The 13,870-nt window shown below is 40.7% G+C and overlaps 2 protein-coding genes across 3 annotated transcripts in view; one reads left to right on the top strand and one right to left on the bottom strand.

The window, feature by feature from the left end:
- sestd1 (SEC14 and spectrin domains 1) overlaps window positions 1-2,199 on the top strand; it is a 33,323-nt gene extending 31,124 nt beyond the window's left edge. For both annotated transcript variants that reach the window (XM_075479174.1, XM_075479173.1), the window contains exon 19: window positions 145-2,199. In XM_075479174.1, coding sequence (XP_075335289.1) covers window positions 145-379 — 235 coding nt within the window. In that variant the 3' untranslated portion in view covers window positions 380-2,199. The remainder of the gene's footprint in view (window positions 1-144) is intronic.
- Window positions 2,200-5,898: 3,699 nt separating this feature from the next.
- On the bottom strand, window positions 5,899-12,640 carry dnajc15 (DnaJ (Hsp40) homolog, subfamily C, member 15). Its single transcript, XM_075479172.1, has 6 exons — window positions 12,521-12,640; window positions 8,904-8,955; window positions 7,213-7,286; window positions 6,791-6,867; window positions 6,621-6,691; window positions 5,899-6,188 (listed from the first exon to the last, which is right to left on the bottom strand). The coding sequence occupies exons 1-6, from the start codon at window positions 12,620-12,622 to the stop codon at window positions 6,118-6,120; spliced, it is 447 nt and encodes a 148-aa protein (XP_075335287.1). The 5' UTR covers window positions 12,623-12,640; the 3' UTR covers window positions 5,899-6,117.
- Between the last annotated feature and the right edge of the window lie 1,230 nt (window positions 12,641-13,870).

Here is a 13,870-nt window from a genome sequence, read left to right as displayed (position 1 = left end):
AATAACTTGAAAGTTTGATCAAATATCTTGGAACTGTGAGCATCATCAGTTGTAAAAAGTTGACTTATCTAAACCCAGTTGTTTGTGGTGAGTCAGTTTTGTCAAATAAAACAAAACTCCTAACTCAAATTGCTGTCTTTCTAGGAGTGAGCAGTTCTTTGGAAGTCCCAGCGAGACGGCGGCGGCGGCCGAGGGTGTCAGAGAGCGCCTCCTTCTGGTGGAAGAGCGGCGGCTGCAGCTGCAAGAGGTGACGCTTCATAACGGTGAAGACAAGGAGGAGGAGGAGGTGCTGAACGGGCAGGAGGGGCGGCTAGATGTCATAGGAGAGGAAACGAGTGAGAAAGAAGAGCAAGATGAGGAGAAGGAGGAGGCAGGATGAAGACTCGGGGAGGGCTACACAGGACTGCTAACGGATCTGCGACGTTTAACTGAGCAAGCAGCCTTAATGAAGCACCGAGACCTTGTGTGTTTTCTCTCGGCGAAGAACGCCCTCCACTGGTGGCTTCAGCCCAACAGCAGCAGAACATCGATCTTCCTGTTGGTATTTCTTTATATTAAGCCCACTTTGCCTCTGCTTAATTTTCCCATTGAGTGGATAAACATGTTTGATGCAATTTCTCAGTCGTGCTTCACTCCTTGAAAGCATAACAAAATGTAGAATACTGGAATTAAATAACTGGAACATCCCCTCTGCTCTGTTGAAAAAGATCATCTGTAAAATTCTCCCTTTTGGATGCCCCTAACCTGTACTCCTAATGCCGCCTTGTCCTCCTTATTCGTCGACGCAGAGTCATTGTGCTTACCCTCGCTTTTTGTTCCTGCTTCTACATCTTCTACATTTTAACCTACAGATGTCTGTTTGATGGAGCTTTTCAACACTCGGATGGCAGATCACCAGAACTAAAAAGCTGGAAAAAAAAAATAGTTTAGACTAAAACTCTTTTATAGCACCTTGAGAAGACAAAGTTAAGTCCAAAAGATCATCTGGAAGAAACAAAACATCCAAACGGCTAAAAGAAAACATCTGAATTTACTTCTAAAGTTGTTTTTGAGTTGACTTTAAAATTCTTGGCATTTTTTTGTGTAAGATATCCTCCTTATTTCTGTCAGTGGTGGATGGTGGCACATTCCAGATGCAGCAGGATATGCTCCCTTAAATATTTAAGAAAAGAGAAGACACCTGTAACATTACTGGAGGCAAACTCCAGAAAATTGAGCCCAACCCAGGGCAGTTCTCTGCGTGGCCCACTTGAATCTATCTCAGCTAAAAAAGCCTACAGAAGAAATAAACACTTTTGGTCACTATTCCCAATTCAACCCTCATGACAACCATGCAGGGAATTTTTTTACAGTGTCAGGTGACATATCTAGTGGGTGTGTATTGTGTCAGCAGGATTCATGTTGGGTCGTTCTATGCCTCGAAAACAATATATCTGAAGTCAGGTTGTCCTCAAGGCACAAGGTGGCATCATCATGACTTTGCTATGTGCAACCACAACTTCTTGAAGACACAGGTTATAACCAAATATTGTGAGTATCATGAATAAAATACACACACAATCATGCAAAATTTCACAATATGGGGATAGAATATTTGGAAATATTTAAGGTGGACATTTCATCCTGATTTATACCAAAAAAGGGGTATAATTTCTGTTTTTATACGTCCAGTTTGTGCTGTGTGTTGGTAAAGTCTTCCTGTTTACACAAAGCAAGATGAGATCACAGACTTGGTCATGAAGCTTGTGAGAGCGTAGCTGTTGCAAATCTAACAGCGGTTTAGTGTAAGAACTGTTTTAGTGCCTGCACAGATCAGTTTTCTGCTTTTTTTCAGGATTATCCCTCACTAACTCACTGGGATTTATTAGTTTTATTCTATCATTCAAATTGAGATTATGAATTATTAAATGGTCCAGCCAATTTTTTGACTGTACTAGGGGTTCTGCATTTAGGCCATTATCAAATGAATATAAAAATGGAAATGCAACTTCAAAAGACGGCAGATTTTTTTATTCTATTTATTTCATTCTTTGTTTTTTTTTTAAAGAAACCTCTCTAACTGGTGTTTTTGACCAATAACTGCTGCTGTATGTGCAACTGCTAATTGCTGTGTCTCCCTACTTGTCTGTTACATCCGACAAGATGTACAGTGATATCAACACGACATTCTGCTCTAAATAAAAAGGTATTAAAACATTATGTCCAGGATGGAGTCTTTTATGAACTTTGTTTGTCTAATATGAAATTAAATAACTGCTTTGACAATTTTTAAAGAAGAAGAAGATATATTTACAAATTTACCGATGCACTACATATAATACTGACCGTGTTAATTTGCGAAAAAGGCCTTGGAGCTATATTAGTTACTGGGTTAAGTGTAACTCAGGATCAAAAAACATCTTCACTAGTCTGACATGTAGAAAAGTAAAAACACCACACACAGTAATGATGCTTGCTTGGTTTGCCTGAGTCTTCTCAAATAGCTTGAGTGGTCAGGACCATGCGTCTTTGTTGATGTGCAGTAGAGAAAACAGCATCCTCGTGTTATTTATATAGATTTTTAAGTACTTGAAATTTGAAATACTTGTACTCTTAGGCACTTCCATTTTATGCTCTTTTATACTTATCTGCATCTCAGTGGGAAATATAAAATTACTTACTATATTTCATTACTATCTGATAACCTTTTTCAGTTTCTGATATTTCTTCCATATTGTATTTTGTCTGATTGGATAAACTGCCCCTTTTCATTTTGGGATTGGAGGTGTAGTGGTTAACTAAGGTAGGGTGACCATGCGTCCGTATTTCCCGGGACATGTCCGTATTTCACGGGACGCCCAGGACAGGACGTGAAATACGGACATGTCCCGGGAAATACGGACGCATGGTCACCCTAACTAAGGGCCCCGATCCCTAAAAGAAAAGGACACCCTTCCCCCAGTGCCCGATGGCTGGTGAATGAGTGAGGCCTGTAAGGAGTTAGTAGCTCTAATAATGGCGATTTGTAATTTTTTCATCTAAACTTCACATGATCTTATTTTAATGTTTCATATATTAATGAAAATCAAAAATGTCATTCTCTGCTCTCCATAAACATCTCACAGCCCCTCTGGTGTCCTTGAACATTACAGTTTTTCTCGATTGCTAAAGCACAATTTCTAGATCTCTGAGCACAATGACCAGTTGCCTAAACACATTTAATAAATCAGGCCCCTAGTTGGCTTAACTATAAACACATTTCACCTCAATCTCCAATTTCACAAAACTCTGAACACATTTGCATTTGCCAAAACACATTCACACTTATGCTAAACACTTTCTCACTTGCTAAAACACACTTTTGCTCACACAATGCAAAATGGTAGACTCAGACATCAAAAGTTGAACACAATGAAAGCACGGGCGTCATTGCTTAAACACGGTGACTCAAAATTGAAGACACGTGACACCATCCATATTGGCCGCTTGAGAATGCACAACGACTCAAAATTGAAGACACCTTCCAATGATGTGACAACACCTATATAGGCCAGTTTAGAATGCACAGTTTGCTGAAGGTGCCAAACGGCAACAGAATGGACAGAGGCAGAGTTTGTGTCAGAGGAGTGCAAGGCAACCACGTACAATCATCACAGATGAAATGCGAGCTACTGTCATTGTCCATGGAATGTCACTGAGAGAAGCTGGACTAAGAGTCCAACCCAACCTCAGCAGGTTCTCAGTGTCCACCATAATTCGGGCATTCAGAAAACACAACAGGTATGTACTGTAGTTACTTTGTCTAAATGTTTGTAGCCCACAATCTAAATTGGTTTCACCACATTACCTTTGCTTTGGGAGACTGGACATTTCCATTGATGTTTGTGTTGTAGATTGTAAGTCTTTTTTTGAAGAGTGAAAGCATATTTGTTTTTATAGGGTTGAAAGATTGCCACATCATGGTGGAAGGGCTCCCCTATTCACAGCACAGCAAGAGATCCTCATTGTGGACATGGTCCGGGAAAACAACAACATCATCAGACTCAGGGAAATAAAGGAGAGAGTCATAGCTGACAACATCAATTTTGGAGGTATTGACAGAGTCAGTTTGGCCACCATAGACAGAGTCCTCCGTCGCCAGAAGCTACGCATGAAGCAAGCTTCCCTTTGAGCGTAACTCGGACAGAATCAAAGAGCTACGTTTCCAGTATGTGCAAGTAAGTATACAATGTTGATTATTCACAGTACAGTGGGTGTACAAGCTCACTGTACTGCACAGTAGCCCACAGTGTACTGTAGTACTCCTTCTGTGACACTACCCATACTCTATTCATTTCCACAGAATCTTGGGCTTGGATGCCATGAGACCTCATGAATACATCTTCCTGGATGAGGCTGGCTTCAACCTCACCAAGAGAAGGAGAGGCCGTAACATAATTGGCCAAAGAGCAATTGTGGACGTTCCTGGCCAACGTGGGGGGAATATCTCCCTATGTGCAGCCATGACCTCAGAAGGGCTTCTCCACAGGCAGGCTCTCCTTGGGTCCTTCAACACCCAGCGTCTCCTCACATTCCTGGGAGAGCTACGGGACATCCTGATTGACTGTGAGCAGCAGAATCTGGTTCCAGCACATCCTCCTCCCATCTGTCATCATCTGGGACAACGTCAGTTTTCACCGCACCAACCAGATAAAAGAGTGGTTCAATATACACCAACTATTCCTCAATGTATGTCTGCCACCCTACTCACCTTTCCTAGACCCCATAGAGGAGTTCTCTTCTCATCATGGCGGTGGAAGGTGTATGACCTGGAACCATATAGTAGAGAGAACCTCCTCAGGGCCATAGACCTGGCCTGGGATGTGGGGGATTACTCAGGCTGGGTCCAGCATGCCAGAGCTTTCGTCCCCCGTTGCCTGGCGAGGGAAAACATAGCCTGCGACGTGGACGAGGTCCTGTGGCCTGACCCCACCCGACGACGTGATGCACAGGCCCCCCCACAGACCCCATAGTACCTCCTTTACTGTAAGAATTTGTGACATGTATGCTTTTGAAATTTGTTTTGGGAAAAGTACGTTTGTACAGGTTGTCAATAAATGGGGTTCAATTCCCCTAAAAATAATCTGTGACTTACTATAAAAATGATGGGGTACTTAGAACATCACACCCTGAACATTGTGTTTTCAATTTTTATTGAGGTGTGTGTGTGATAGATATCCAATACAGTTTACATTTTTGCAAGCTGTGAGGACCATTTTGTTAAAGTTTTTGGCCATAGGAGCAACAGTTTTGTGGTGAAAGTTTGAGTGAGCTTCATTTTGCAAAGAGACTGCGAGTTTTTGTGGAGCTAGCTTGAGAAAAGTGTTTTGTGTTTAGAGAAAACGGAGGGCAGTTTCCTGAAATGTGTTCTGACATTCAAGAAACTGTAAACCAAAAGCAGTTTAAACTCCCTGCACTCAGCTGCACACTCTTTCATAATCATATTACGATTCATCAGTTTGAGGGACAAAGCCACTGCTGTAACAGTTCACATTTTGTGCTTCACTTTGTATAAATTATGCTAAAAGTGGCTCCTAAATTGAGAGCAGCTGATAAATCGGCAGTCCAGTGGTGGTTTTAGGTAATATAAGGCAATTTAAACCTTTAACTATATTTCAGATACTGTAAAAGTATCATTTTTGCTAGTTTAATTAAACCTGAATCATGCAGATTAAAAAAAATAGATCTGCCCAAACAGTCACTCATAAAAACACCCAGTGATTGTTCGTTTTTCCAACTATATTTATTTACAGTTTTACTACTTCCACATTTACTTGAATGTATCACTGTATTGTTTCTTAAATAGATGAGTATTCAATAAATTACATGTTGCTATATGTACACTCATACCAAACTGTAACACAGCTACCACTTTAGGAATCAACTTTCCCAACCATCTTTAATTCAACACACTAGACAAGTGTAAAAGTGAGCAATATCTTCACTTTTGGTCACAGTCGTTTGTTCCCAGGGTTGATGACACCAAAAGAAAACTGGCCATTTTCCAGAGTTGAAGCCTTGGAAATGGTAAGGATGCTGATGGAGCAACATCACTGAGCTGATGGGGGATTGGATGTCTTTAAAGTGGTATTTGGCAGCTCACCGGCGGTTCTCTTTGTCCAAAAGGTCTTTCGCTTCGTTGATCTTAGCAGCGAGATATGGCGACCCACCTACAAACAAAAATATGCTTTGGTACAATTCTGTGACAGCTTCCACCAACACCCAACCAGCAACAAGCTTTTCAAACACAGCTGAACCATAATACTTCAACCTTTAAGGGATACCCTCTGTAGTCACCTGTTTGTAGGTGATGAATGTTCGAATGTATTCTTTTTCCAAATTAAATATACTCTACATTCTTAATTTCTCAAATTCAGGAGACAAACAACTACATTTCATTTTTATTCAAAGTATCAACGAAGTTAACTTATTCGAATGTCATTAAACTTTCCAGGAGTTTATACATGACACATCAAATAAAAATAATTTTGTAGGCAAACTGAAACTTGGCCTTGGCTAAAGGAATTTTTAGCTGTAGAACAGAACCAGCAACATTAAGGATAATTGTGACAGAGGTCAGATTTAGAGAAGTGTAAGCATACCTTTATCTGGGTGATTCAGGACCATGATATTCCTATGCGCCTCACGTACTTTGGACTTCGTGCACCCTGGGCTGAACAGAACACGAGTAAAAGTGACCAATAATAGTTGAGAACTTTCCTCAGAGACACACAGTAAAACAGCACTTATACTGAGAGTCACACCCTTTTACCTGATGCCAAGTATGAGGCTGGCCTCTCGCCTGGACATCTTCTGCTCAAAGCCTCCTTTGTAATATGATGAGAAGGCCTGAAGTGACAGAGGACTGTTTAGAACTTTTGATTGTTATTAGTCTGAATCTTACTGGATCAATACAAAAAGCCTCAGAATGCAATGCATTTGATTGAAATGCTAGGTAACCCCCCCATAAAAAGTCATGTTGAAACAATGACATGGTTTCTCTGTTTGTTTCTTAAACCGGATTAGGCTTAGAAAAAAATAAGAATTTAACATCTAAATCTAAATATTCATAAATATAAAAAACAAGACACATGACAAAATTAAGAAGAGCGGCTGAAGTTCAAAACATTTTGAATTTAAATCCACAAAATATCCACATTTTGTCAGATATACTGAGGTTAATCAATCACTCACTGATGTGGGCATCTTCCTGACTGTTTCAGAGAAAACCTGTCCAAGAGGCTTCCACAACTGGAATGCATAACGGCCTGTGGATTGAACACAAAATACACAAAACGGCTTGAAACCAAATGTTTCAAAAATAAAAAAGGAGACACTGAAAATGTATTTTCAGAGCTGAAAACATGTGAAGTAAAATAATAAACAGAAAACACAGGAAGCATAATTGTTCAGCCACAGTGATTAGGCATGGGCCGGTTACCGGTTTCAAGGTATACCACGGTATGGAAAAGTCAAGCTTTCAAAACCACTCAAATTTTCTGTCATACCATCCCTGCGGTTTGAGCGTTTTTTTTATTCATTTATTTTTTTTTATGTGACGTCTCGTCAGAGAGAAAGTGCAGCTGCGGGCACACAGTGCGCAGCTGCGGGCACACTCTGCGCAGCTGCTGCGGGCACACTCTGCGCAGCTGCGGGCACACTCTGCGCAGCTGCGGGCACACTCTGCGCAGCTGCTGCGGGCACACTCTGCGCAGCTGCTGCGGGCACACAGTGCGCAGCTGCTGCGGGCACACTGCGCAGCTGCTGCGGGCACACTCTGCGCAGCTGCTGCGGGCACACTCTGCGCAGCTGCTGCGGGCACACTCTGCGCAGCTGCTGCGGGCACACTGTGCGCCGCTGCGGGCACACTGTGCGCAGCTGCGGGCACACTGTGCGCAGCTGCGGGCACACTCTGCGCAGCTGCGGGCACACTGTGCGCAGCTGCAGGCACCTGTACCACACTGCTCTGAAACAACAGTGACCACGTCAACTCCCAGAACTCGTTGATGGAGATTGGCACAACTTTGGGGAATTTGCTGTTGTTTCATTCACTGGAAGTGGCTTTGAATATAATGAAAAGCGCTATATAAACCAATCTATTATTATTATTATTATTATTGCATCCTGAAAGACGACGATAATTCCCAAGTGTGTCCACTGAAGCACACACACAAACAAACAAACAAACAAAATGTAACCCAATACACTTAAAAGTCCTACAACAATATTCTGAGTACTATAACAGACTATAATGGTTATAACACATGGAACATAATGCAAGGAGACTTTGGAGGTGAGATGGGCATTATAATGCCTATTGAAATGTCAACTCCTGTAGGCTCATCAGCTATTATGTAAGCAGTGGGTGAGAATGCTGATCATTTTTTATCTTAGAAGTGTTTTTACTTTTTTCAATTATGTATGTTCTGATCTTGAGCCACAGGTTAAGTGCTTGCATTTAGTGTTTTTTTCCCCCCACTAAAAGTAATTCATAAACTTGTGACTCGAGTTGCAGTTTTAGCTTCAGTTAAAGGACTGACTGCATTTATTCATTTATTTTATTTAGAGGGAATTCAGTCATTTATCTATTTATTATTCATTTTAAATACATATTTACTAATAACTCCAGCATGTTCTATTGTTTAAAAATAAAAGACTGTTCAATGGAAAAGTTTTTTATTTTTCTTGTTTTTAAATACAGACATTCAAAATACACATTTTAGAGCTGTAATCATAAAACCGTGAAACTGTGATATTTTTGCCTAAGGTTATCATACCGTCAGAATCTCATACTGGCCCATGCCAATATTAGTGATAGTAAATAAAAACAGTGCTTCATTTACATTTACAGATAATTTAATTTGAGAAAATCTGATCATTCTCACCTGCAAATCCTGCGGCAGCAACACCAAGACCAACTGCGATAAGAGTCCCTCCCTGTTAACAAAATAAGACAACATGGTCATTCAACACAGCTGTTGTCTGATCTTACGCACCCAGTACAGATTAAGAACCTTAATAAGGATGTCAACAAGTCAGGAAGGTACGAGGTTCCATTTGTGCCAAAAATATGCTCACATGCAAACTGCTTATGTCAACTGCACGTCACAAAACATTTGTCCATGTTTAAGTAATAATTTTTCCACTGTAGCAAAACTACACTGCCAATCTGACATGTCGTCCTGTGTTGTTTGAACGTGTTTTCACGGAGGACTAAAATTGCACATATACAAAAATAAATACAAACTTACATAGATGGCTCAATGAATAAATCAATACGCTCATAAGTAACACAAAAATGTATCTATGGCAATAACGAATAAATATAATGTCCCCACTAAACATTCAACGTCTTATGGACGTGCAGATCATGTCTATATTGAGTCTGTCGGTCCAAGACCAATTCTGGACTTCTACACGACGTGCAAATTTGGTCCGCTACTTGGACGTCTAACTATGACCTCACTTCGACGTCAATAGGCAGTTAAAGATTTTAAGTTTTGGACGGTATTCCGATACTAGAAAGGTATCATGATACCCCGACGCAAAAAAAACGATGCGATACGTTCTTTTTTTTGTATTGATACTGCTCTTAAAGTAATGTTCTGTGTCTGTGCAGAGATGAATTGAACTGCAATTGGCTTGAATTGGACTATACTATTGAAGTACCTTGAGATGACATTTGTTGTATTTGGCGCTATATAAATAAAACTGAATTGAATTGATCCTTCTCTACTTGTTGGCATAAAAACAATGTCCGAGCATGTCGTAATAGGTGAAAATGAAACAAAATCAAAACTTCACAACACATTCACAACATTGTGGTCATAAAGACCAGCTTTTCGGAAAAGTGGGTGGTACACTGATCAAGGTAGTATAAAGGCTTTATGACCTGTGTGATGTTGTTCCTACATAAATCAATGACATTGATTTAAAATGGTCATTTATTTTCTTTAGGCTAATGCCCTGATGGCAAACTTCAATATGAAGGGGAAGGGGAAAAAGGGCAAGAAACCTTTGGAGAGGACAAAGGTTTACAAAGCAATACAAGCTAAGCCCATATTTCATGTTGACTAAGGGAAGAAAAATTAAACCCTGCCAATCTGTAAATAATAACTTGATTGGACAAAACATTTTCTCTCGTTGACATTAAAAAAAAAAATACAATGCCAACTGTCTACCCTGGCTATTTTTTAACATTTACTAACATAACATTTATTAATCTAGTATTGGTAGTGGATGCATAGGCAACCTATTTTTGCTTATGGGGACTTGCAGGTTGCCTTCATATTTCTAATCACTGGTCATTGTCTACTCCTGCAGATGGAGTCATGAAATTTGATGGCACAGCCAGAGGACTTCATCAGGGTGTGTTCTTCAGTACATCTGAAGCACGCACCACAAAGACGTGGAGAACACACAGCCGACTGATGTCGTTTTTCTTTTTACCTCAATTTCATTTGTTTTGCCGGTTGTGTTTTTGCCAGAGATGAATAAAAATTCAGATGGAAAAACATGAGTGGGGTGATTTATTTTTACACCTTGTTGTGTTGGCTTTCGGGTAAAATTTAAGGTTTTATTGATCGTTTTTAAGTGTTTAAACTCTATGGGACGGTTTTATTTAAGTTAGCTCTTGCAGCCCTGCACTCCACCCAGAGCACTGAGGTCAGCCGACCAGCTCCTGTTGGCTGCTCCCAAAGCTAAAGACCAGAGGTGATAGAGCCTTCTCCGTGCCAGCACCCAGACTGTGGAACAGCCTCCCTTTGTCTGTCAAGTTGTCTCAGTCTTTAGGTCAGTTCAAATCCAGACTGAAAACATATCTCTTTTCCCTGGCTTTCAACACAAGCTGAATTTTATTACAAATTTTATTGTTTATCTGTGATGCAGTTATTCTTATAGCCATTTTATTGATGACTTTCTCAATATGTGATACAGCTGCTATTGTGAAACACTTTGGTCAGCTGAGGTTGTTTTAATGTGCTATATAAATACATTTTGAATTGAATTGAATAGAACTGTAGTTCCAGAAGATGGAGCTGTTCACTTTACCAGTTCATTTTCCTGTAGCTTCGTTTGGCTCAGCACCACATTCAAACTGGAAATGCTTTACACCTTTGTATGCGTTTCCAGTTGTCTGCTGCTGAGACAATCAAATGAAGCTGTGGGAAAATTAACTGGAACAGAATGCCACCCTCTGAAATGGCACTACAGTTATCCACAGAGCCTAGAAGCAGTAGGCCTATAAAAACAATGTCTAAAATGAGTTTAAACATTACGTAGCAAAAACGTCCACAACAACGGTTTTGAGTATTATGAAAAGTGCTATATAAAACCGATCTATCATTATTATTATTGAATCGTGAAAGGCAACGATAATTCCGAAGGGTGTCCATTGCAGGGAGGGCTGGATGTCCGATAAGGCATATGGTCTCACATAGACACACACACACACGTAGAGTAAAAACATAAGGACATCAAGCGAGTAAAAAGCAAAAATGGTGAAATTAAACCACATTCTGCAAAAGAAAGAAGGATTAGATTTTAAGATCGGATTTATTGTCATGTATACACACGAAATTTGTCCTCCGCTTTTAACCCATCCAGGTTGGCACCTGTTGACACACTCATGCTGCACAGTGTCACACACTCAGACAGATGCCCATACACTGGGCAGCCAATCACAGCGCCCGGGGAGCATGGGGGTACGGAGCCTTGCTCAAGGGCACCTCGGCTGTGACAAGGAGGTTGACTGACACAGTCAGTTTCACCAATCTTTTTGAGTGGCGAGAGTGGGAATCGAACCTTCCGGTTATTGGACGACCGACTCAAACCACTGAGCCACGGCCAGGAGAGTGATAGGGATGAGGGGATGTCACCGATGATTTCAGCATCAGAGAATCAGAAAATGATTCAATGAAAGCACTTGAAAATCACCACAGAGGTAGCTGGGGACATGTAGAACAATAATCTGCTGGAGTTTCCAGAAAACAATTTGATTTTTTTCTTTTTATGAATTCTTTTATCTGCCCATATACATCAGGCATTGGGCTCACACGCTTTACCGTATGTAGACGGGCACTCGGTTTTCAAGTGTAGATAGCGCGAGCGCAGTTCCTTACGGCCTCGTATGAGTGAACTACGACACCTTAAACTGTTCATCAAAATTCATTTCCATCCAAACCCAACACACAACCACCACAGTGATCATTTGCTTGGCAAGGTTACTGTGGAGTTGACGTCCTTGATAGTAAGGTTAATTTCATAATCTACTACATGAGCTGTATTAGCCTAAAAAGATGAGGACGTCGACAGACTTGAGCCTACAGTTTGCAACTTGCCATGTTGAAGAATACACTTTTCGTTCACACGGTTTACTTCGGTTATTTAAGCGGTTTGCGACACATGTAAGAGAGTGACTCGCCGGTTACCAAACAGACGACGGCGGATTAAAAGCATCCTGTTTTACTCAACAAATGGCTTCAACGTTGAGTCACACACTTACCAGCCGCCTGTCTATCTCTGCGTCGCTCCTGACGCCTGTTTTAGGAGAATATTCAGCATATCGCATCGAGTCATCAATGGTCGTTCTGCTGGTGGTCGCCATGTTCCCTACTTAACCTATATGAAGTCACATCCGGTCATTACTGTCAAAATAAAACTCAAACAGCTAGTAAACGACTCAGACTACTCTGTCCATTACCATTAGGCCATTTGGTGTTGGAGAAAAACATTTTTAACAAAGCAAAAAAAAGTGGAGAAAAAAAACATGTTGCAAACCAACAGAAATCTATCAGAATTAGATATATGTGTATGCATTTCAACAATTGACAACTTCTTCAAAATGATTACTTAATTTTCTTTTATTTACGTTTACGTATTACCTTTAATGTATAAGTACGTAAAATAGCAACAGATATTTTGTGGTTGTAAGATACGAGGTGGACACAGGCATGAGTAGTCAGACCATAGACAGACAACGACCTTTATTCTGCAGTCCCGATATAAACACAGCAATACAATAGCAAGACTACCATCTAGTGGACAAAGTCAGTAATGCACTTTTACTATTGCAATACACTATATCTCCCTTTCTCAAGTTGTATTGTTTTCAATTAAGTGTTTCAAAGTAGAAGATGTGCACGGCAACTATGAGAACAAGGTTATAGGTTACATTAAACCAGATGTGAACATGAATGCATCATGTAAACAACATATTGCATTCTTATAAGACTTAACTTACTACCCAACATGGCATCTGTTATCTCTGGTCAGATTCCTCAGTAAGTCTGCACAATGGTTTAAACTAAACCTTGAACTTAGTCCATAACAGTCTTTCATTTAGCCCTGGTAACAGTCCATGAAATCAGTTTTTTATTTTTTTTTAATTTAGTCCAGATAACGCTGTGGCACTCTGACAGGCCTTCACAGCGTGTTGTTTTCATAGGGCTGTCACTGGTAACTTTGACACGAGCCTTCTTCCCATGAGCATCTGGGCAGGTGAGAAGTCAACCCCACTCAGTGACGTGTTCCTGTAATCCAGGAAGGAGAGTAAGGATAACCAGCAGCGTCCTGTGCTTTACTCAGCAGGTTCTTTATGGTCTGAACGACCCTCTCAACTTGCCCGTTTCGACTGCGGAAAGGTGGGACTTGAAGTAGTGTGCTTGAAACCCCACTCAGCACTGAAGTCCACCATCTCCTGGTTCACCAGCTGTCTACCCGCCTTATCTGAGAATAACTCATCTAGCACACCATGCCTTGCAAATATAGATATGAGTCCAGTGATGATAAGTTTGCTTGCGGTTCCATTCAGTTTGACGAGCTCCGGAACATTTAGATTTAGATTCAACATTTA

This window comes from Odontesthes bonariensis, chromosome 12 (assembly GCF_027942865.1).
Source record: "Odontesthes bonariensis isolate fOdoBon6 chromosome 12, fOdoBon6.hap1, whole genome shotgun sequence".
Classification (NCBI taxonomy): Eukaryota; Metazoa; Chordata; class Actinopteri; order Atheriniformes; family Atherinopsidae; genus Odontesthes; species Odontesthes bonariensis.
Note: the sequence above shows the minus strand (reverse complement) of the source record. Positions and strands in the feature narration are given on the sequence as shown.